The sequence below is a fragment of the Hemibagrus wyckioides genome, linkage group LG23, assembly GCF_019097595.1.
Source record: "Hemibagrus wyckioides isolate EC202008001 linkage group LG23, SWU_Hwy_1.0, whole genome shotgun sequence".
Taxonomy (NCBI): domain Eukaryota; kingdom Metazoa; phylum Chordata; class Actinopteri; order Siluriformes; family Bagridae; genus Hemibagrus; species Hemibagrus wyckioides.
In genome coordinates this window covers 9455905-9481257 of record NC_080732.1, presented here as the reverse complement: position 1 = coordinate 9481257, position 25353 = coordinate 9455905, and the positions used below count along the sequence as shown (strand labels likewise).

Genomic DNA, 25353 nt, shown 5'->3' with positions numbered 1-25353 from the left:
TCAATTTAGGTTCTATAAATTAGAGATTTGAGTTTTGAGTTTCTTGGTCAAGAAACCTTTTTTGTGGGACTTTTTCTATAGTATTGATTGAAAATTGGAAGTTAGTGTTCTGTTCAGGGGCATGTTAAATTTCAGCACACAGTATGGATGAAGTGTAGGCTGTATCAGCTGCTGGATGAGTGCTTCAGAGTGTTGTACACAGGTTGCTCTGCGTTGGTGTTGGAACCTGCTTGCACAAAAATGTGTGAATGTCTGTATGATTGTTTGTCTTGTGAGTGTGGGTGCAAGATTTGCTCTCACTTCTTGGCAGTAGCATTGAGAAAAAGTGTCAGAAGTATAATATGTAGGAAACTCAGCACAAACTACTTCTTGTCTTGTTCATATTCACACATGTGCTCTCTCTGTCTCTCTCACTGTCTCGCACACACTCATGCACACTCACTCTCTCTCTCTCACACACACACACACACACAATACTTGCAAGCAGTGTCTGCAGAAGTGGAGTCATGCTTCTATGTGCCATCTCTCAGCTTGAGTCTGAATGAAGAAAAAATACAATCTCTCTCTCTCTCTCTCTCTCTCTCTCTCTCTCTGTCTCTCTCTCTCTCTCTCTCTCTGTCTGTCTCTCTCTCTCTCTCTCTGTGTCTGATTTAAACTAGTAACCAGCTTTTTTCCCCCAAAAAATATTTCTTGGTTTCTACACTCAATGATTCATTTCAGGAGTCAGTCACAGAATTACACTGAAGGTCAACACCCAATATGGTTCAGTGTCTGTCTGGTGTGAATTCTGAGTGTTACTGCCTGGTGTGAAAATGCTGAGTGTGGTATTGTTTCAGTATTTGGTATATGGTCTTTGAGTTTGACATGTCTTAGAATTCTTTGACTGTATGTTTTGATGGGTTTTTATGGCTGTGTGTGTTGATAAATAATAGTGTGTTGAAATAGAATTCAAATAATAGTAAATAGTAAAAATAATAATGAAATTAGCTGTGTGGAGAAAAATAAAAAGACAAAATTATACATACGAGTACAGTGATCCGAATGAAATGAATATGAATATAATATTGTTATAAAGTGCAAAATGATTGCCACGTGTGAACAGTTTTTACTGCAATATTTCAAAAGTAGCTGTGCTCCGAATGGCCTGCGGGAAAGAGCTTTCCCTCATTCACTCTGTGTTTGGCTTCAAGGAGAGGAAGTGCTTCTCAGAGAGAAGAGTCCATTGTTTGGATGGCTAAGGTTCTTTGCTATCTTCATGGCCTTGGTCCAGCACTGCTTTCTGTAAATCAATTGCAGGTTGGGGAACTCACTGTGGATGGTACACTCAGCTAATCACACCACCCTACAGAGAGCTCGCCTATCCAACTTGGTGCTGTTCCCAAACCAGGCTGTGATGCTTCCTGTCAGGATGATCTCAATGGTGCAAGTGTAGAAAATCCTTAGCATCTGAGAGGGCAGTTTAAAGTCCTTAAATGTGTCTAAGGTGGTAAGGACACTGCCGATCATTTTGTTTAATGCAGGTGTTTCCAAACTAGTCGTGACCCAACTACAAATCTCCTCTTTTGTTTCATTCATTTATTTTACTAATTATTATTAGAAATATCAAAGAGATTTTGTTTGCTGATGTTTTGAAATGTTACCTCGAGTCACATTCAGACAACCTACTCTACCTTTAAATGAATAGATTTATTAATATAAATTATTAAATTAATAGATTTAATTTAGATTAGATTTTAGAATTTTCACTAAAATGATGTGCTGCACTTGCAAAAACAGTTTACCCAATAATCTAACTCCACTAAATGTACTGTGTTTTTTTTTTTTTTTTTTTTTTTTTTGTCAGACCATATACTTGTGCACTATTGTAGACTGTTCGGTTTCAAAATCATGTGTCAATTATAAACCATGGTGCTTGATGTTGGGCCGTATCACCACTATGCTGGAAGTCAGTGCACAGAATACAAAATTATTTTTATTCACCTGCATTACACATACTTATATAACTGACCCCATTAAAAACCTTAAATGTTACAGTAGTCCAATAATGTAAATCAGAAATGAAAACTCTTTGGTGGTAAGCCCTTGGATTAAGGCTTCACAAAATGGCTGAGCAGAGTCTAATGACCTTCCTGCATTATGTATTATATGTATTATATTGAAGCATTTATTTAGTCTCTCTCTCTCTCTCTTTCTCTCTCTCTTTTACAGCTCCAGAACCTGAATCATAATGTGATCTTCACACTGGACTCTCTGCTGAAAGGAGACCTAAAAGGCGTAAAGGGGGTAAGAGTTATAGACTGACACACACCAATTGCAAACTTGCACAAAATAATGATTAAAAATCAGGCCCTGACTGAGGACTGAACAGCAGTGAAGTGGGGGTGGTGGGTGGTTGTTGGGTTCGAGAGAGGTGTTGAAGGGGGAAGGAAAGTGTTTCTGGCAGGCAGAGAGACTGTATATAAAGAGTTTAATTTAAACTATTACACTGGCAATGGCCTTTAGCATGATGTAGCATGTATGTTATCATCATTAGTACTGCATAAGTACTTCTAAGCATTACTCAATTTCATATCAGCTATGAATTTGAAAACAAAAATACTTGAATTCTAGATCTTTTTTTTTTTTATTTTATTTATTTAATTTTTTTTTAGATATTTAAGTCCTTACATTTTTTATGTGAAGTATGCAAACTATACCCCTCTGAAAATATTTATTTTGTTCAGTTTTGTCATCATTCATGGTCAGGTTTTCCCAGACATACACACTATTGTGTGTGTGTGTGTATATGTATATATGTATATATGTATATGTGTGTATATATATATATATATATATATATATATATATATATATATATATATATATATATATATATATATATATATATATATATATATATATATATATATATATAATATGCACACACACACTTATATTGGACACTTATATGCATGGTGTGGTTTTACAAATGTCCAAATGTTGGTTTTCAATTTCCCATTTAAGTACTTAACCAGTGCAGAGTGATGGATTGTGCAGAATGTCACTGTAGTACTTTTGACAGCTATATGTGGAGGAACTGAATTACGGTGAATACACTTCACTACATTTTAGTCTGATAGGTTAAAATTACAGTTCTAGTATATGAATTATAAGAAGTGGAGATCCTTCAGTGTTCTCTGCCATTTTTTGCCACAAAATCACTGAACAAATATAGCTTCTGCTTTATGTGACTTTTCTGTGGTGCTTCTTTAGTGTGCCCTCATCAGCTGTTAGTTTCTCTAGCTGTGGTTCAGTGATGAGAATATTTGGTTCTGGGTTGTGTGTTTTTATGTGCATTATTCTTTTTTTGACAAAGATTTGCATTTACCTAATTTGGCTGCCACTTTTTTTAAAGTTACTTTCTGTTGAGATCTATTTGAGCCATTGATGGTTTAAGGTCTTTCTTAAGGGCTCAACACTAGCAGCTTGGTGACTGTTGGCCACCGCTATCCACATAATCCTCTATAATTCTGAGGTGCATGTATGAGAGTATTTGCCATGGATGGAGAGGTTTTGGTAGTGTGTTTTGGCCCATGATAACACTGCTAGTGCTTAGCTCTCTGTGACAGTGCGTCCTTGTTGCAAGCAGATTGATTTTGTTTGGTAGAGCTCGCATGGATAGGATTTTTGATAGGACAGAATTCCACTTGAGAAGTTTGCTTTTTTGGAAGACAACTGACCTGCATATTTCTATTTTCCATTCTCAATGTATCTGATCATTACTGAGCCTTTCAAGAGTTTAAGGAGGTTAGCACTGCTGTCTGATATTTTATTTGTTCTATTCTTCACATTAATTTCTTTGTTTGTTTATACCTCCTTTTAATAATTTTATTTTTCTCCTCAGGACCTGAAAAAACCATTTGACAAAGCCTGGAAGGACTATGAAACAAAGTTGTAAGTGTGTCTAGCTGTCTGTCTGTCTAGCTGTCTGTCTGTCTAGCTGTCTATCTAGCTATCTATCTAGTTATCTAGTGGAATTATAGTGCTGTACAGGATGACTCACAATGCTGTTGAAAACTCATTGCAGGGGTGGAAAATCTTAAATTTATTAGCTATCCCACTAAGCAACTTAAAGTTCCAGTGGGCTGCCCTGTCCCGTGTTAAGGTTATTGTGTGTGTGTGGGGGTGTCTGTGTGTGTATCTTCAGTACAAAGATAGAAAAGGAAAAACGAGAGCATGCCAAGCAACATGGGATGATTCGAACAGAGATTACGGGTGCTGAAATTGCAGAAGAAATGGAGAAGGAGAGACGGCTTTTCCAGCTTCAGATGTGTGAGGTGAGTACAAGATCTACTGGATACACACGACTGACTTACATTATGAGTTGCTGTGATGAAATTCATGCAAATTGTATCAGCCTTCAGAGGGCTGGTGATTTTAGTTCCCGTTGACCGTTGTCGCATCATTTTGCTCTCAACAAATTATAAATGTGTATAAGTAAACATTAAACATTAAAAATGTGTATAAGTAAAGATTTTCAATTTGACCATTTTGTTCCTCAAGATCCAATGTGTGATTTAAGTGGTCCCTTAATTTTTGGGAGCAGTGTATTAAAAGGCACTTAATTATCTGTAAGGATTGAGCTTTGTTGCTTGTGTTTGTATTATTATTATTATTATTATTATTATTAATGTTGTTAGTTACAACCACTTTTTCTCATTCATTCATTCATTCACTGACTCACTCACTTTCTTCAGTTCAGAATTAAATTGTGTCTTCCTGTGTATGATGCATAAAACTTATTGTTGTTGCTCTTTATTAGTTTTTTAATTGTTTGCTTATTTATTTTCTGCTTTATTATTTTTAACCCTATCTAGTCACCGTTCTCTGCGCTAAAAAAGGTTAGCTGTAGGTAAATGTCCCTCAATACTAGCAACTTACTCTGTGCTATGCCAGGCTAGGCCACACAGTGTTATGCTAACAGATGTATTCATACATGCAGTGAAATAAATTCTGAGATTTTTCTTCTGTGGGAAAATCAGGATTAAGATTTTGTTTTATTCATTTATTTGTTGAGCATTTTCTGTTTCTAGATATAGAATGGAATAGAAACTGTTATGTTTCTATTTTCAGACAGTCTGTTGTGAAGAAGCTCTTCCTCTGGCATCTGTATCGAGGAATGAGAACATTTTATTTCAGAAATAGGATTTTGCAATGCAGGCTTTGCGTTTATCGTCTCATGTATCATGGTGCTTGTTAGCATCACATGAATGGACAAGTAACATCTATAATTGCTGATATGGTGTTGTCTATTACTTTGTGATTGGTTACAAAAATTAGACTATAGGTCTGAAGTTGGCATTGCATCATCTCTCCCCCTCAGGATCAAGAGCACTAAAAATGGAAATTTCTAATCTTAAAGCTTTTAGTATATAAAGCATTTAAAATGACTCAACTAGACCAATCTGTGTAAAACTATTGAATGTCAGTTTGCCCACGAATGTGGAAGGTGATTACAAGATCCTGACAAATGTTCATATATTTAAAAAAAATTCCCTTTGCTTTTACAGTACCTGATCAAGGTGAATGAGATTAAGACCAAAAAGGGTGTGGACCTTCTCCAGAACCTGATAAAGTATTACCATGCACAGTGCAAGTAAGTTATGTATTAAAACAATTAATTATAAATATCTTTCATTATTTGTATGCAAAGTACCTTCACTATGGAATCAGCCCCTTCTTTAAATTTTTTTTTTCCTCCACAGTTTTCTCCCTAACTTAGTGCCAATAATTTCACACATGACACTTAGGTCTCCACATCATATGACAGCCACCATACTGGGAAGTTCAAGGTTATCACATTCTAGTCATCCTCATCTTTTTTTTTTTTTTACTACATGTACATTTATATCTTGTACCCTGCTTTCTTTATAAACTCTAAAGAAACATCTCTGTTATGGCCAGAGTTAAATTATGGGAAACTGACACACACTCATCCAGGGTACGGACGGTCCTGGGGTTACATTTGTTGTCAAGCTGTGGCAAGCTGGGCTGTTAGGTGGAAAAGCTCTATTTGTCTGCAAAATTTGTGAATGTTAGTCATTGCTTATAGAATGTTTTTCCATGGCATGGCACAAAATCAGTGGCTTCTAACAAAGTGATGAGCTGAGAAAGGCTAGTGTAAGCATTATCTTCAGTCTATCAGCACATCAGCAGAGTCATGTCCTATTGATTTTAGAGCACTTACCTTGCAGTCCAGATCCTTGTTAAGTCATCACGTCTGCTGCAGATGAGCTCTAAAATACGACTGTATAGCTTTTTAGTCTGCAGTGGTTCACTGGGCTCCAATATTTCTCATATTCAGACAAATGCACAATGTGTCAGGCATGTCCAGATTGGTCTTATCAGCATTGGGGAATTCTGGATGTTGTGGGTATTTGACTTATCTGTGTTTTGGCAGGTCACTAGAGTTGGCAAGATCTTGAAATTGAGTTCATGAAAGAGTTTTGTAAATTAGTTTAAGGATGATTAGGATTTTTAATTACTACTGTTGCTGAAGCTACTTTCTGAGCTGTGCTATTGAAGAAAATGAATCAGCACATTCTATCCAGTCAGAATTGAGAATTCAACAACACTGAGGTATAAATATGTTATCAGAAGGTTTGATTTGCTAAAGTGTGCTCATTGTTCTTAAATCTATGTTCTGTGAATTATTTGCAGTTTTTTCCAGGATGGCTTGAAGACAGCTGATAAGCTCAAGCAGTACATTGAGAAGCTAGCTGCTGATCTTTACAATGTATGTAGCTTGCATTGCAACTGGGAGCAGTTTTCTATACATTTTAATATCGATATATTGAGTCACAGTTTTATTCTCAACCTTGATTAGTCTCTTATTGTTATAATCTGAAACAGCTATTCTATTCTTCTGCCACTATTTTATTCCTTTACAAGCTCTCTCTCTCTCTCTCTCTCTCTCTCTCTCTCTCTAGTGTGTGTATGTGTAAACAACTCTGTTTTCTGGTTCTTAGATAAAGCAAACTCAGGATGAGGAAAAAAAGCAGCTCACAGCATTGAGGGATCTCATCAAGTCCTCCTTGCAGTTAGAGCAGAAGGAGGTAAGCAGACAGTGTGGTGTGCTCCAGATATCAGTCTCAGGACCAAAAACAGTTGCTGAGTATTATCCTTATTTGTTGCAGTGATTGGTGTCTTGAAATTCTTTTATAGGGTTACAAAAAGAACAGGGTTAATTTCATTTACAGATTTATTGAGAAATTTCATTATGTAGTAAATTGTTCACTTTGAGTAAAAATAGATAAAATTGTGTGAGAGTGAGAGAGGGAGTACCCAGTGCTGTACCATGCTGGTAGCCAGTATGAGGTCAACCTTGCTGGTAACCAGTGTTGTGCCCCACTGGTTGCTCAGGAGAAAGTCACTGACTGAAATACACTCTATTTTATAGTAATGTTAAATGATCAATAGTAGCTACATGCCTTTTCATCTTCAGTAGCTACATGCCTTTTAACTAAAGCATATCAGCCATTTTGTCTTTTATATACCTTTCATTTTCATTCATCACACACACACACACACACACACTTTTTGTACGATTTTGTACCATGCTTTTCACACTTTCTCCTGTGTTTTCCGCACTTGCTTCCTTTTTGGATTGAAGTCTAGAAGAGTAAGTTCAGCATGCAGTGTGTGTTGAGTTGTATAGTCTGTATTAAGTGTTCCAGGAAAGGATTGTTTCCCATGTTGTTTTTGGTGTGAGTGCATTGTACGACATGGATTTTCAGTTTATTACCTGCAATTATTTTACTCTTCTTTTGTGGTTGTCACAGAGAGTATGTGTCAGGGTAGAGCATTAGAATTTATGTTTGTATGTTTACACCATGTATATGTTTGTCCTCGGGCAGGACTCTCAGAGCAAGCAGGGAGGTTACAGCATGCACCAACTGCAGGGTAACAAAGAATTTGGCAGTGAGAAGAGAGGATATCTGCTGAAGAAGAGTGATGGGTAGGAAAGCTTACAATATGCATACACACACTCTTCTGCTAGAAATATATTCATTTTGATCTCACCAAATCAGCAGAAATCCTTTAGCCTTTTGTGAGTCTGAATTGACAAAGCCATCTATCTATCTATCTATCTATCTATCTATCTATCTATCTATCTATCTATCTATCTATCTATCTATCTATCTATCTATCTATCTATCTATCTATCTATCTATCTATCTATCTATCTATCTATCTATCTATCTATCTATCTATCTATCTATCTATCTATCTATCTATCTATCTATCTATCTATATCCACCGATCAGGCATAACATTCTGAGCACTGATTACCTCCTCACCATGGCATCTGTTAGTGGGTGGGATATATTAGGCAGCAAGTGAACATTTTGTCCTCAAAGTTGATGTGGTAAAAGCAGGAAAAATGGGCAAGCATAAGGATTTGAGCGAGTTTGACAAGAGCCAAATTGTGATGGCCCCGGTCTGCAGTGGTCAGTATCTGTCAAAAGTGGTCCAAGGAAAGCAAAGTGCTGAACCAGCGACGGGGTCATGGGCGGTCAAGGCTCATTGATGCATGTGGGGATCGAAGGCTTCCTCTAATAGAAAGGTGTCAGAGCCGCAGACCAGTCAGGTAGCCCATGCAGACCCCTGTACACTGCCAAAAGCACCAACAATGGGCATGTGAGCATCAGAACTGGACAACAGAGCAATGGAAAAAGGTGGCCTGGTCTGATGAATCCCATTTTCTTTTACATCACGTGGATGGCCGTGTTGCTTACCTGGGGAACACATGGCACCAGGATGCACTATGGGAAGAAGGCAAGCTAGCAGAGGCAGTGTCATGCTTTGGGCAGTGTTCTGCTAGGAAACCTTGGGTCCTGCCATCGATGTGAATGTTACTTTGACAAATACCACCTACTTAAGCATTGTTGCAGACCATGTACACGGAACATGTACATGGAAGAACATGAAAACGGCATTCCCTGATGGCTGCGGCCTATTTCAGCAGGATAATGTGCCATGCCACAAAGCAAAAATGGTTCAGGAATGGTTTGATGAGCACAACAACGAGTTTGAGGTGTTGACTTGGCATTTAATTCCCCATATCTTAATCCAATAGAGCATCTGTGGGATGTGCTGAACAAACAAATCTGATTCATGGAGGCCTCACCTCTCAACTTACAGGACTTCTGCTGCTAACATCTTGGTACCCGATACCACAATACCTCTTTAAGGATCTAGTGGAGTCCATGCCTCAATGGGTCAGGGCTGTTTTGGCAGCAAAAGGGGGACCAACACAATATTAGGCAGGTGATGCCTGATCGGTGTATGTATACTATCTGTATATGCTCAGATACACCTTATACTGTACATATTGTGCCTTATATACAATTTGCACATATTTCTAATTTTCATTACATCTTCATGTCTTCATTTATAGATCATTAAACATGATCTTTATCTCTCTATGCACACACATATTTGCTCATAAGCTTCTGAACATTCTACCTGCCACAGCTTTATTTATTTGTTGTACATATACGTACATATTTATCTGCACTTCATTTGCACAATTCTAATATTTGTACTTGGTAGCTCTATCTATCTATCTATGTATGGCTGGGAACTCAAGAAAGCATAATGCCTGCACTATCTGGGTGGAAGAGCAATAATCAGACATGGTTTCTCCCTTGTCTATAAGAGAGTCACTAGCCAGTAGGTAGATAGCACTTTCCTCTGTATATGGTCTGCTGCTCTGTGAACTAGCATGAGCAGCAGTTTGAAAAGATGCAGTGGTGGCTACAGATGTCTTAGAGGACGCATGTATTACCCTTCACCCTACCAACCCAGGTAGAGCTGAATTGTTCTGGTTTTCTAGTTGTTTTGTCACTCAGTTTCTATACAATGGATTTATTTCTTAAAATGTGCTCACAAAGAAAACAAAAGCCATTAGAATATAGCACATAAAGTAATTAAAATACTAGTAATACTTAAAGTACATTTGATTAAACAAACAAAAAACAAACAGTCTGGACATGAATGAAGTTCAGACTAAAAATAATATTTATAATATAAAATCATTATTTCAGAATTATGTTTAATGCACCTAAAATACACAACCCTGCTTAGATTTTTGCTTCATGCTGAGGATGGCCAAAAGACTCTCGTTTGAGTACCTAAAAGTTAGTAAATGAAAGATCTGAAATGTAGAATCCTGTAGTGCCTGATTGTGTATAGGATAACTGTATTTGTGCTGTAGCAGCCTGTAATATTTTCATGTTATAATTTCAGTTATAACATTATATTATTTTAATAGTTAACTTTTCTTAATTGTTTGCTTTGTCGCTGTAAGCTGTGGTGTGGAATGTTTGCAGTTATGTCAAAGAAAGGTTAAACCTTTTTGCAAACTCTAGCAGTTATGTCTATGGTTAATGGTCTAATTTGTCCTTACAGGCTGCGAAAGGTATGGCAAAGAAGGAAGTGCTCAGTGAAAGGAGGAATTCTCACTATTTCTCATGCCACGGTACGTTAGGAACAGTACACACAATCAAATTTCCCATTGGATGATTGGTAAAAATTACATTTTCATTTATAGTAGCAAAGATGCATCCATAGTCCAGATGTATCAATATACAGAGTTATTATTATTATTATTAACAAAGTTGTTATTCTATAACCAAATTAATTGCTGAATTTCTATGTCTGTTTGTGTGTGTGTGATAACAGTCCAACAGGCAACCAGTCAAACTGAACCTGCTCACATGTCAGGTCAAGCCAAGCACTGAAGACCGCAAGTGTTTTGATCTCATTTCTCGTAAGAACAACTAACTTCTTTCACCTATTTCCATTCACACCAAAGTTGAGAAAAATAACAAAGCATAAAGAGTTACTCTCAAGGCAGATATTCTATGCTTCAAATGAAAGTATGTAGCTACTTAATCATGTCAGTTTACCAACAGCACTGGCCACACAGTTTTCAGTAGTAGATTCTCAAAGTAGACATGTTCAGTACCTCTAGTGACTACATTGCCTGTAGTATACTGGCCCTTATAACAGTCACTGATAACAAACAACTGATAACAAACACATTAATCATCTTAAAGAAAAACGAATGAAAAAGTAAAACAAAGGACAACATACAACTTACGAGTATAGATTTAGTTTTTTCTTATGTATGGTCTTTTAAACCCCACTGGATACCACTGTTTCTGAATTCTGGCCAACAAATTTGACCAAGATGTTTTTTTTCCAGCAAACCTATATATCATACAAAGGACTATGTTTTAGTGTTATGTTTTTCTTTCTTAATGTAGATAATCGAACATATCACTTTCAGGCTGAAGACGAACAGGAGTTTGTAATGTAAGTATATTTAACCTATTTACAGTGACATATATTATCTTACTAGTCTTTGTTATCCAAGTGACTTTTACTTCTTATAAATAGGAGTTATTATTATAAGATCATGTAAACTGCATAATCCAGTCTCATAAAAATTTAATGATGAGTAATGCCAATTTTCCATTAGCTGTTGCTACCTTTTTACTTTTATTTTACTTGTGCATTTACTTTACTTTTGCACTTTGCAATTTTCTGAATATGAAATGTAGTGCAATAGTAGCAGTTAAGACTGTTTTCCGCAAACCCTGAGAGGCTCTCACTTAGTCAAGCAGTCATTCACTGGATCCACAGGATCTTTTTTCCCCCACACCTCTTTTTTGTACTTATTCATAGTCAGACTCCATCTAATCTCAATCTCAGTTTTCCTTTTCACACACACACACACACACACACACACACACACACACACACACACACACACAGACACACACTTGTTTCAGATCTCTCCTGCTGAGACTGTGTGTTGCTGTGGAGGTTCATGCTGAGCTATTGGAGGTCTGTTATTAAGGCTGTTCCAAATCAACACTTTAGCAATTCTTCCCTGTCCTAGTAAAAAAAAATGTCTCTTAACAGCTTTTCTTTATCCCAGTCATGGGAACTATCACAGGTGCAGCACTTACTGAGTAAAATTTATTCAGTTGTCATAAAAACAACATACTGCAATTTTTGCTTTTTTAGATGTGTAGCTTTTTATATTCTTATTTTTCAAGATATTTGTATGTTGAAAATCTGGACTGGTTCACCATTTATCTAAGTACCCCGCTGTGTATAAAATCAATATTCATTGTATTTGGTTAAATTATAGGTGCCTTACACCTATAGGGGTATTGTAGGTGCTCATCTATAGCTGTTTGTGCACAAAATTATCATATCTGTTTTTCTATCTGGGGATGGGCATGGTCTAAAATTTCATAAATGATAAACAATATAGATTTTCAGAAAGTAATTATATTAAAATCCTGAACCGGCATCCCGTGGACCCGGAATATGTTATTCTTTAGCGTATATATGTTGTTATATTTTAGAGCTCAATAAGGCAGTGTTAAGGTCAAGCTAAAACTGAAAGGGTGCATCTCCTATTCATATACTGACTGTGAATGCAACAATAATAAACTTTATAAAATGAATGAATCAGGGTATAAACAGAATGTCCTCTTCTAAATTCAAGTCTAGGCACGGCCAAGTCATGCTTTCTAGGTGCAGAATGGATCATTCAAGACTTGCAAATGAGTCCCTATTGATAGGTGAAGCTACCCCATTATGTCTTTCCTGTCAAATCCCTTTGACTATCACACACATCTTACTAAACTGCATTTTATACTATTAGGCATGTCTAATGGAATTATTTAGGAATGTGTGACCTGAACCAAAATTTTTGTTTTGTATTAAGTTAAAATGTCTCATAGTATTATTAATTGTATATCTTGTATTTGTTACCCTGTGCTCACGGCTGACACAGCATTAAAAATCAATCAATCAATTAACTTATGTCACTAAGCAGGGATGCTAGGTTCTGTTCATAATAGCTGCATGCTGAAAAAATATAATGTTGTAATGTAATCATAACTGGTTATAGTTGCATTTGAAATGTTGTGTGGTTGTTATCCTATATTTCTGCACTTACAGCTGGATTTCAGTGCTAACTAATAGTAAAGAAGAGGCACTGAACATGGCATTCCGAGGAGAGCAGACAGCAGGAGAAGATGGTCTGGAGGATCTGACTAAAGCCATCATTGAGGATGTTCTGCGCATCCCTGGCAATGAAGTTTGCTGTGACTGTGGGGCTGCAGGTGTGTATGTGTGTGTGAGATCATTCTTGTAACCTTGTAGCTGGAGAATGATCAATTATAAGTGACTTAAAGATTAATTTAGATATGGATTAATTGCCAATGCTAATATGTCTTCGGTGTAACAACCTAACAAGATCTAACAAGTGTACAGCTGAGACTGGTAGCTGTTCACATATGGTATATTTCTGTGTCTAAAATGCATCTTCAGTGGCCATTTGTGATCACATTTTTTCAGTAACAGGGTGGCCAAAAAGGAAACCGATATTACTTTATAACCAGATCAAGGAATACTTTATGCCTTATAATATGTAAGGAATAAAACATGTTGGGGAATGCTATTTTAATGAAAGTGAATGCCAAACTTGGCTTTTCCTTATAACAGCATGTCCTGCAGTGTTTTATTCTTCTTATTCCATAGTGATTTGCTGACATGTCTTGGTTTTTCACTGTTTATATTTACATTTAATGTTGTAGAATGTCCACAAGACAAGTTAATTCCAGTTATCACTTAGCTTATAACAAATATACACAGGTCTCACCACCCTCTATTGGTTTTTCTCTTGAAGTTAGTAAGTCAGAAAGCGTGAACCTTTTCATATAGAGAAATTGGAAAGCGCAAATTCTTCTGTCCTATAAACTCCTGTGGTTGAAAACTTACTAGCCATTAAAAAGCAATGACACACAGGATTCCTTCTATGGTTGATAAACATCTTATTGAAAACTTCACTAAACCAAAGATTACACTGTGTTTTTTTTTTTAATCCGATTATTATTAGCCTTCTCATGCATTCTCAGTCCATTACTGCAGTGTTTTGGTTACTCATATTATTGTATATGAATGTTATCGCATGTGTCATCTTAATGGTTTCTAAGTGGTGTTATCCACAGCAATCCCATGTCTCCTGTGAATATTAGACTAACTTTAGAGAATTGTGGGCCATCCTCAGTAAGTGGGTTCCAAGTGATAAGAACTCCAACCAGAAGTAGGGCATCAGGATGGATCAGGCACGTCCAGAGAGCAGAAGGGGTCAGGATCACTGGTATCTTAGGAGTTGAATGTGTGGCACAACAGAAATGGAATGAGAGAGCTAGTCAGAGAGAGAGAGAGAGAGATTATTGGGGTATGCTTAATGTAACATAATGGTTAAGAACAATATACATTGCATGCTGAGTGACAGCAGAGATTCCGACAAGACTAACTATGACAGCATAACTAAAAGGGAGTGGCAGAAGGTAATACAGACGTGATGTGTGTCCATCCCACATAAAGTGCCGTCTGCCCCACATAAAGTGGCCTGCAGCTCTACTGTCAACAAATCCGTGTGAGAACGGGACATCCAAACATCAGTTTACCCAAAAAAACCCAGCCAGATCTGGTTTTACCTAAGGAAAAAATATTCACAAAAGGTTCGACTAAACATATATGTTTTCAGCTTAGACTTAAACACTGAGACAGTGTCTGAGTCCCACAAAAAAATTATTGGTAGGCTGTTCCATATCTGGTTCTGTGTTAGAGAAAGCTCTGTCCCCTGCTGTAGCCTTCACTATTCAAGATACCAACAAATAGCCTTCTACTAATATAAGTACAAGAGCTAGTAAAAGATCACTCAGTTACTGCAGCATGAGATCATGCAGTGCTTTATAGTTCAAGAGCAGTATTTTATAATCAGTACAAAATTTGACTGGAGCTAATGTGTGGAAAAGATGGAGGTGATTTGGTCATAACTTCTGGTTCTAGTAAGGACTCTAGTGCAGCATTTTGGATATGTTTATGCTCCTACTGGCACATACAGACAGTAAGACTTTACAATAATCCAACCTAGCGGTAAGAACAAGGTAGAATTCATTACTTGGTTATTCATTATTAGGTTTGAGTGTATCTGCTAGTATCTGTCGTGAAGGCATCTAGTTCACAAATTGACCATTTTGATGAGAAAATCAGTGAAATTCTTCCAGGCTATCTAAGGGGTGTATAAATATTCCAATCTCTGATCCTGATAGAGTAATGTCTGCAGTCAGTTTGTCAAATTGTCTGGTTATGAGTTTATAGCCTGACTTTGAAATGGTTCATGAAGTCATTACAGCTACATATGAATAATGTGTGCATGTTTCTCGGGTGCTCTTATTACAAGTTAATTTTAGGGTAATTTCAAGTTAGGGTATACTTTGATATGGCAGTACAAAGACTTTCGGTAGCTCATTTCACACTGTTTAAAATACTGCTAATTTTCTTAGTGGTCTTTCTTGGTGTTCCTTTTCTCTCTATTTTTCTTTTAAGTGGAGCTACGTTATCTAGAGCAGGGGTCCCCAACACGTAGCTCATGTGCTACTGGTACCATAAGAGTCATAGAATATGTTCAAAACTGATAAAATCAAATTAACTCAATTAACTTGTATAAATTTCATCCCATTCAAATTCATAGACGCTCGCCCCCTTTCCGATGTTGTACCGAAATCTGGCTCACTGGACAAATCGCACTCCTCCGTGCATGCACACGCATCACACAGTTTAATACGGCTGTGCATCAATTGATTCTGCACACAGCTAGCACCAAACATGTACATATAAACTTAAACTTAAATCTATTAGCACAAATTGAAGTAGTTTGGATAAAGGATAAAGTCATATCCATTCAACTTGGAAGCTGCTGGGGATTCAACAGCATCAGGAATAAAGCTACCAAGCTGACGAATCAGTGAATGAGTCTATCCTGCTGCACCAGTATGAGGACATTTGTGTGACATTTCTCATTAGTGCAGGTAGTGTTTCATAGTAAAATACTGTTTAATATTTCCCATTGCATTTGCATATGAATGCAATAAAATACTATTATTTAATCACATAAAGTCCAGTACAACTTCAGGTCTCTGTTTTCAAAATTAATATTACCTCCAATATCAAAGGGGTTCTCTTTTTTTAATGAAATGACTCTGTCATTCTTGCTGAGACCATCACGGTATGTGCCACTGGACTTGTAAGTAACAATTTGCTGATAAATAACAGGATCCACATGAATGAACGAAATCTGACAATAATAACTGATTTTAATCATCAAACCTGTTGTGTTAAATCGGTTAACTCGACTCCACAATTAACATGCTGTTTTTGTGAATTTAAATTGATTTATTGCAAAATATGACTTCGATATTGACATTGTTTACAAGTTAACACAAAAATAGCCTGTCACATAATATTTAGGCCTGTTCTGATACCATGTGCTATGCTGCAAGAAATGAGAGCACCACCTTCCCAAGTGGGATGGACACTCTCCTACCCTAACCAGCCAACCTTGCCATTAAACATGCTCCAATTATCTATAAAGCCCACATTACTTTCAGTGTACCACCAGGGCATCCAGCAGTTCACTGACCAAAACTGCTGTAAGCTACAGTGCACACCATACTGGGATGGGGTCAGAGCATATTACTGCACTTGACCATGCCTTTATTCATTTACATCTGCTTGACCTCTGAAGGCATATATCATTAGCTCCTACTTGAATAAATATCTTTGAAAATCTATACTTGCCTGAGACCCTTATATTTCCTGCTAGGTCTGGGACCCGGGCTTCTGATATAAATCTAACTAAAGCTGCTGGTGTCCCTAAAGGCTTGGCTAATTTTATGTGCCTTGAGATAGAGCCTTTGGCAACCCAAGCTCTTATAAGTTACTCAGCTGAGGAGTGCTAACCTGTTAGATATGTGAAGCAGAGAGGAGTGAGGCTCCTGTGAGCCATAGCAGTGGCTTTGTCTTTATATTTATGCTGCTCAGATGTAACCCATTTATCTCACTTTCAGGGCTCTAAAGCCTGAGTTGTGAGATTGCTAACATCACTTAAGGCATCCAGACACTCTCTCTACAGTATACCCCACTCTAATGCTGCAGCGTTCTCCATCAGAGAGTGAATACACACAACACAATTAAAGCTATTACAAAAGATGGAGGAAGAATGACTAAATTTCCTGCTCTCAACACACTGAACAAGCTGAATGTTTGCCATGCTTTGTTTGTTTGTTGTACCAAGTATCTTTTAGAATTATGCCCATAAAGCTCTACTTATTTAACACTTATATAACAATGTTTGTCTAAACTCTTTTGGAAAACATACTCAGGTCAGAACTCATGGAGAACAATATACTCTGGTCAGACAAAACAAAAACAGCAATAATTTGACAATTTATTGCTACACACCTTTCTGTGTTTGAAGAAAGAAGAGTTATATGTGTGATATCTGCCTAAAGATACTAAATCTGGGGAAGAAGTTTCAATGTTTCAACATAAAGGTGACCCCAGACATACAGCCTAAAAACCCAGGAAGGACTTTCATGGTGAGGACAGCTAATCTAATGATTGGAATCCCAGAGAAAATTTGTAGAGGAAAATCATGGGACCCTCGTAACCTTGGGAAATTAAAGATAATTTATCAAGAGGAATGGGCCAAAAATCTTACAGTAGAAGCTGTGCAGCTGTGATTGCCAGCAACACCGTTGTAACAAAGTACCTATGTATTTGTATTTGTTCATTTGTTTATATTTATAAGTACAAAGACAAAAAACATTGTCAATATATTAAATAACAAAACCAAAAGTGTCTAACTGCTTATTCAGTATTAAAATACCCTCACTGTATGCCCACTCTACCATTTGATGAGTTCAAAAAGACTTCTTGTAGATGAAGCCCTCAAAATGAGGTCACACACACAAGTCTTTTTGACCTGATTTGTTAATATGCTCGTGTTATCTTTCTTCCTGTAGATCCAAAATGGTTGTCAACTAACCTTGGCATCTTGACATGTATCGAGTGTTCAGGCATTCACAGGGAGATGGGAGTACACATATCTCGCATTCAGTCAATGGAACTGGACAAATTGGGAACCTCAGAACTCTTGGTGGGTTAGTCAGCTGCTCCATCACTAATAAAATACATGAAATAGTACAGCTGGTACATTCATTCTCAATATTCTGCTTTTAGCTGGCCAAGAATGTTGGGAACAGTAATTTTAATGAGATTATGGAAGGAAATCTTCCCTGTCTCTCTCCAAAGCCTAGTCCATCTAGTGATATGTGAGTAATTAAAGGCTCTTTCTTCATACTAAACTTTTTATTAATTATTTGTAATCAACAGCTTATACAAATGCAGAGGTTCTCTGTTTTCTACATCTACTGTTTTCCGCATCCTGTCTTTTTTTATAACATTAGGACAATTCGCAAGGAGTTTATAAATGCCAAATATGTGGATCATAAATTTGCAAGGAAGATGTGCAGCTCTGCAGTGGTGAAGCTGAGCGATCTGTATGATGCAGTCAGATCACGTGACCTGCTTGCTCTCATCCAAGTATATGCTGAAGGGGTGGAACTTACAGAGCCGCTTCCCGACGGAGGACAGGTGAGTCTATGGACTTATTGTATGGTTAAATTTCTTGTGTTTAAACAGATTTGTAAACAAATTTCTGACAATTTTACAATGCTTCAGTTATTTTCAATATTGTATAATGCTTTTATATAATTGTACTCTGTCACCCCTTAAAACACATCATTATTTTTAATTAAATTTGAGGTTTTATGTAGTTTCTGAGATTTTTGTTGAGCTCTCCGGACTAAATGTTTTGTAGGAGGGTGGAGAGACAGCACTGCACTACGCCGTGAGGACTGCTGACCATTCATCACTGCACCTGGTCGACTTTTTGGTTCAGAACAGGTGGAGGAACAACACCTTATAGTTTCCAACATGGTTGAATGGGGAAATGAGGTGTCAATTAATAATTGATTTATTATTTGAATGATTTGTAAGACTTTACATAATCATCCATTTCCCAACTCTGTCTTGAGTCTAAAAGATTCAGAATTGATGCATATATTGATTTGGTCACGAACTCTGTTTGTAATTATAATACAAATACTACTACTACTACTGCTGCTAATAATAATAATAATAATAATAATAATAATAATAATAATAATAATAATAATACAAACAAAAATAGCATTTGGAGTAATATGAAACAGCAAGGTGTCACCAGAGATAATGTTGCCACTTTACCGCTTTAGTTCAGTTTTGCAGTTGTTGATGTTAATTTTACATGTTGGCCAACTACACATCAAACAAACTTGTGCTAACCTGCTAAACATGGACCTGGACAAGAATGGGCAAGGATGTTTTATTTCTGATGTGCCATTCTAGGAATGTAGTTTTTGTACACAAGTTCATGTGTCAGGTATAAACCAGGCCAAAATCACCTGTGTGTATGCCTGTGCACATGTGTATAAGGTGCTCTGGTGCATCTCAACCAGTTTTCCCCAGAGTAGACTCTGGATCCTCTTGACATCTCAGTAACTGGTTCTGCTTGGATTTATTTTACCCAGCTTATGTTACAGCATTAGTCATATAAAAAACATACCTTAGTGAGCTTTTGAATGTTACATTCAATCATTCAAGCTATATCACATTAACGGTGAGTTCATATTACTGTTTTCATGTTATGTTTTATGACATTGCCTTTACAAATGGTGTGTGTGTTTTTTAGTGGAAATCTGGATAAACAGACTGAAAGAGGAAACACAGCCCTGCACTACTGCTGCATCTACGAAAGACATGAATGCCTCAAATTACTCCTGAGAGGCAAACCTGCTACAGACATCAGTGAGACACACACACACACATATAACACATACAGTAAAGATTTTTGCATGTACAATAACAATGACATCACCAGCAATTAGGAGTCCACAAGCTGACTTTTTGTCACCAAACGTATTGCAATTTTGCTTTTATATACAGATATTTTCCATTTTCCTCATCGGTGAATAAAATAAATAAAATTTAATTTAGGTTTAGATTGCAAAATGTTAAGGTGGTTAGTACTGGTTATTATCAAAAATGGTTAGAATTATAATAATTTTGTCCCAAACTGACCATGACCATGTCTGAAGGGTGAAGGCTGATTTGCTTACTGTTGATTTTAAAGCACTGTTTTATACTGACAGTAGCTGTCTGTGTACAGCTAACTTCTCATTGTCTGCTCATGTTGCTTACAGCCAATCACAATGGAGAAACGGCACTGGATATTGCCAGGCAGATGAGGATCGACCAGTCTGCAGAGGCAGTAAGTAAAAAAATAATGCTGTTAAAGTGTTCATCTAACCAGCAGTTAACAGAAGAATTTTAGGAAGGATCTTATATGAGCCAGTAGTTAGCAGCTACCTGTTGGACTTTTGTGCCCTGTGCACAGCTACAGATTAAAAGACCCCTTTTAAATTCCCCTATGTGAAAAATTTCTGATTGTATTCATTTTAAACCATTTAAGTATACTTTAGAACTGTGTGGACATGTAAGATAAAATAATGATTTACTAAAATAACAATTCTATAAAGTGCTGAAGACAGTACTCAATGAGATTTAAAAAGAGAGAGAGAGAGAGAGAGAGAGAGAGAGAGAGAGAGAGAGAGAGAGAGAGAGAAAGCTACTTGTCAGAAATTAAGGAGAATTTAAAGACTAAAGGCTGCCACTAGATGGCAGCAGAGAACAGAAAAATAAATGGTGTCGGTATGTTTTTTCCCCCTTAGTTGATGCAAGCTGCAGAAGGGAAGTTTAATCCAAAGGTTCATGTTGAATATGACTGGAATCTTAGACTGGAGGAAATGGATGAGAGTGATGATGATCTTGATGACAAGGTAAGATATTTCACATTTGTGCTTGTAATTTTCCATCCTTTGAAATTAGAAATCTTCAGTCTAAAAGCATACATGATTATGCTTATACTTTTGGCTCACTCTTCTCTTCTTCAGCCAAGCCCGATTAAGAAGGATCGGAGACCACAGAGTTTCTGTCACTCATCCAGCCTGTCTCCTCATGATAAGCTCTCCCTTCCTGGTTTCCCTGGCCAGCGTGACAAACCACGCCTCTCCTATGGCATGTTCACCAATCAGGTGTACAGCATTTCCACCGACTGTCCCTCCTCTCCTGTGAGTGATGCACCACCTCTGCCACCTAGGAATGCAGGAAAAGGTAAAGTAGGCTTCAAGTGTGAACTGGTCAATCACATTATGTGAACAGCAAGAACAAAATTTTGTATCTGTTTATAAATGATCTTTGGCTGCCTACAGATGATGTCTTTCTGACTACATGATCCTGTGTTGTCTTTGGCCTGTGACCCAGAAAACACTCAAAGTCTATTATTATTATTAAGGATGCATTAAGTGTTAAGATGAATGGAGGTTGCTCAGGTGTTTTCTGTGCAGAACTTTTATTTCACCTCCACAGAAAAGTAAAAAAAATAAAGAATAATAAGATTATAATATAATATAATAAGAAAATATTTTTATAAAAAAATATAAATAATAAATAACAATTAAAAACACCAATAGATACAAATAAAATCTTGGATCAGCTTTGAATTAAAATGCATACAATGAGACGTACTGTAAATGAGCTGATGGAGTAGAATCTTGTAAATTCAAAAAGTTAATAGTTAAGAATTTGATGTCCTGTATGTGTATATGTTGTTCTGAATCAAGGGCCTTTAGCTGGTGAAATTTGGTGGATGTTGACCCTGTAATGTATTCAATATTATGGGTGGGATATGTTAGGCAGCAAGTAAACATTTTGTCCTCCGTGACTGTGTAAGAAGCAGGAAAAATGGACAAGCGTAAGGATTTGATCGAGTTTGATGAGGGCCAAATTGTGATGGCTGGACAGCTCTTGTGGGGTGTTCTCGGTCTGCAGTGGTTAGTATCTATCAAAAAGTGGTCCAAGGAAGGAACAGTGGTGAACCAGCGACAGGGTCATGGGTGGCCAAGGCTCACTGATGCACATGGGAAGCGAAGGCTGGCCCGTGTGATCCGATCAAACAGATGAGCTACTGTTGCTCAGATTGCTGAAGAAGTTAATGCTGGTTCTGATAGAAAGGTGTCAGAATATACCCTGCATCACAGTTTGCTGTGTATGGGGCTGCATAGCCGCAGAACAGTCAGTGTGCACATGCTGACCCCTGTGCACCGCCAGATGTGCCAACAATGGGTACGTAAGCATTAGAACTGGACCACAGAGCAGTGGGAGAAGGTAGCCTGGTCTGATGAATCACGTTTTCTTTTACATCACGTGTGCATGTGCGTCACTTTCCTGGGGAACACATGGGACCAGGATGCACTATGGGAGGAAGGCAAGCCGACGGAGACAGTGTCGTGCTTTGGGCAATGTTCTGCTGGGAACCCTGCCATCCATGTGGATGTTACTTTGACAAGTACCACCTACCTAAGCACTGTTACAGACCATGTACACCCTTTCATGGAAATGGTATTCCATGATGGCTGTGGCCTTTAATGAGCACAACACAGAGTTTGAGGTGTTGACTTGGCCTCCAAATGCCCCAGATCTCAACCCAATCGAGCATCTGTGGGATGTGCTGGACAAACAAGTCCGATCCATGAAAACCCACCTCGCAACTTACAGGACTTGAAGGATCTGCTACTGACATCTTGGTACCAGATACACAGCATAGCCTCGACGGGTCAGGGCTGTTTTGGCAGCAAAAGGGGGACCAACACAATGTTAGGCAGATGGTCATAATGTTATGCCTGATCAGTGTATACACACGAGTAGATTATTGCTGCTTTTTTAAAAAATATTTAAATTACATGATTTTCTTGAAAACTAAGTTTCTTGTGTTATTCATAAATGATAATGAATACCATGAATAATTATTTATGAATAGTGAAAATCCTTCCTATCCAGCTTGATAAATGGCACATTGTACAAAAAATCTGTCTGTAGGTTAGTCACTTCAGTTTTATAAACACAAATGATATGATGTGATCTGTTGTGCCAATGTATTTAAATTATTGTATTTAAATCATTTAACTCAAGGCTCTTCATACAAGACTGTTAATGGACAGAGAAATCTGCGTCCAATCTTCCCACTTCACAACCTATGTATTGTATTTTAATTGTTTTCAGACTGTGGCACTAGTCCTCTCCTGCAGTAAAGTTAAGCACCACTATGAAGCACAATATAACCTCTTCACATTCTTTTATTTATAGCCACAGTTAAGCATTTGAAGGTTCTTACCCATCACTCATGCTAGTTGCTTCTCTAGACCATTGTAGAGAAAGAATTTTACAAAACTAGGACTTCACATAATTATTTTGGCCACCTGAAATTATTGGCTTTTCACAAAGTATTGGAACGGCAGAGCCAATTCTTTTTAGATCTAGAGATGAATATGAGATGAGGGATCAGAATTTCAGGAAGTTAGATCAGATAACTTTAATTTCCTGATATTTAGATATAGAATATAATTTGCTAATATTTACATCTAGATGTGTTAAATCACACAAAGGTAACTTGATGGTATGGTTTATCAAAAAGATTTGATAAACCATACCTTACAGAGGATGCAGCCTGGATTCAAAAAGAAAGCAAAGAAAAGACTGATCAAGCCTTTATTTCCAATAGTCATTATGTGGAATGTGAGTAATGAGATGGACAAGCTCAGCATGCTGATAGGGGACCCAGAAGGTACATTGGGAATGTGGAAATGCAGACTCTACATTGTGAGGAAGCTCAGGTCCTCTAATGTTCGCAACTAGATGTTGTAGATTGTTTACCAGTCTATTGTTTTGGGTGCTGTCTACTCTTGCATCAATATGCTGTGAAGGCAGGATTATAGCAAGAGAAGCAAGGAAGCTCAGAATGTCTAATCTTGGTTGAAGTATTGAGTTTCACCTGCGACGACTGAAAAACAAAGAAACTAACACACACACATTAAACAGGTCGGGCAAGGAAAACAGCAGCAATTGATGAGAAATGCTGTGAGAGAGCTATAAAGTAAAACCCAAAAAGAACAGAGACATCAGCATAGTGCCAGTCCACAGGGCAGGGGGGAAGGTATTAGATTGTCCCAGTTGTTCACCAGACATTAACCCAATTTTGCATGAATTTTACCTCAATTAAGCTTTTCACCTCAAGTTTTGTTACTTTCAAGTATTGTTTATTATTTATCTGACCCTATACTTTTTCACCCAAGTACTTTCATAGGAGACTGCAAATGACTGATACAGCTGCACAAAAAGTAATAAGCGGCATCACTACTGAATGGTTTAAAAGCTAAGGTACAGTGAACGTCTTGATAATAGAGCACTTCTGCAACCTCATAATGACCCAAATGCATATCATATACAGATGCATCATCTGAAGGCAGCTTTAAATGATCAGATATTTGATGTCTTGTTAAATCCACTTTTTGTAAACATTTATTATTTTAAACAACAAAGTATTAAGAAGGCTATGTGTTTAGTAACTTCATATACTGCACAATTAAATGCTTGACTTTAGGTTAAATAATTTACATAATGCCATATTGACAGAACAGGCCAATGTTCAAGAAAACAATAGCTTTAGTCTGATTAGAGGAGAAACAAGCAGAGAGTGAGAAGGAAATAGGACTAGAAGTGGGAGGAGATGAGAGACAGTGAGAGTGGAGGAAAGACAGGAAAATAGAGAGATTCAGTCAGAGTAAACACTGCTTAGTATACACATCTTCGTCAGCACATTTCATTTTAAGTGAAGTGAAAATATATGTAGTTAATGCATCATCAGGGCAGAGAATAGCCAGTGTGCAACAAAGCAGTGTCAGGTTAAATGTTAAAGACTAGAACAGCAGTAAGGGGGCAGAAGAATTAAAAAAAAAAAAAAAAAAAAAGAGCAAAGATGTTTTGCAATAACATATAATGGAATGCATTATTATTATTATTATTATTATTATTTTTTTAAAAAAAATTAATCTAATGTCACATTTTCTTTGGTTTATTTGAGCTTTTTTTTTTTCTTTGATATTGTGTTCATGCCTTTGCCTGTATGAATGACACCCTCTATGGAAAATCTCTATCTTTCTCTCTCTTTTTTTCTCTTTCTCTCTCTATCTATCTCTCTCTCTCTCTCTTTCTCTCTCTCTCTCACAGCTCCTACTCTGGCATTCCTTGGTTCTCATTCACACTATGCTACTGTGACTAGCACTCGGCCATACATCAGTGACTATTGCCTATATGCCTTTTTCGCATCCTTGATTTAATTTCTAATCCTGATTCTGTACCGCTAGTGAAATGACTTTTAACCCACTAACCACTGCATTGTGATTTAAAAGCAGATCTGTTGTAGCATTTACAGTG

General features: G+C 37.2%; 1 protein-coding gene across 4 annotated transcripts in view; it reads left to right on the top strand.

The window, feature by feature from the left end:
- Positions 1–25353, top strand: part of asap1b (ArfGAP with SH3 domain, ankyrin repeat and PH domain 1b) — a 65912-nt gene that overhangs the window by 29561 nt on the left and 10998 nt on the right. For 2 of the 4 annotated variants that reach the window (XM_058376887.1, XM_058376885.1), the window contains exons 6-25: positions 2209–2283; positions 3884–3933; positions 4187–4316; positions 5550–5635; positions 6700–6775; positions 7008–7094; positions 7896–7996; positions 10453–10522; positions 10726–10813; positions 11313–11361; positions 13027–13190; positions 17946–18079; positions 18163–18254; positions 18390–18576; positions 18803–18888; positions 19715–19830; positions 20226–20293; positions 20754–20861; positions 20976–21195; positions 25147–25215. In XM_058376887.1, coding sequence (XP_058232870.1) covers positions 2209–2283; positions 3884–3933; positions 4187–4316; positions 5550–5635; positions 6700–6775; positions 7008–7094; positions 7896–7996; positions 10453–10522; positions 10726–10813; positions 11313–11361; positions 13027–13190; positions 17946–18079; positions 18163–18254; positions 18390–18576; positions 18803–18888; positions 19715–19830; positions 20226–20293; positions 20754–20861; positions 20976–21195; positions 25147–25215 — 2056 coding nt within the window. The remainder of the gene's footprint in view (positions 1–2208; positions 2284–3883; positions 3934–4186; positions 4317–5549; positions 5636–6699; positions 6776–7007; positions 7095–7895; positions 7997–10452; positions 10523–10725; positions 10814–11312; positions 11362–13026; positions 13191–17945; positions 18080–18162; positions 18255–18389; positions 18577–18802; positions 18889–19714; positions 19831–20225; positions 20294–20753; positions 20862–20975; positions 21196–25146; positions 25216–25353) is intronic. The other 2 variants (XM_058376886.1, XM_058376884.1) reach the window with 1 other exon arrangement.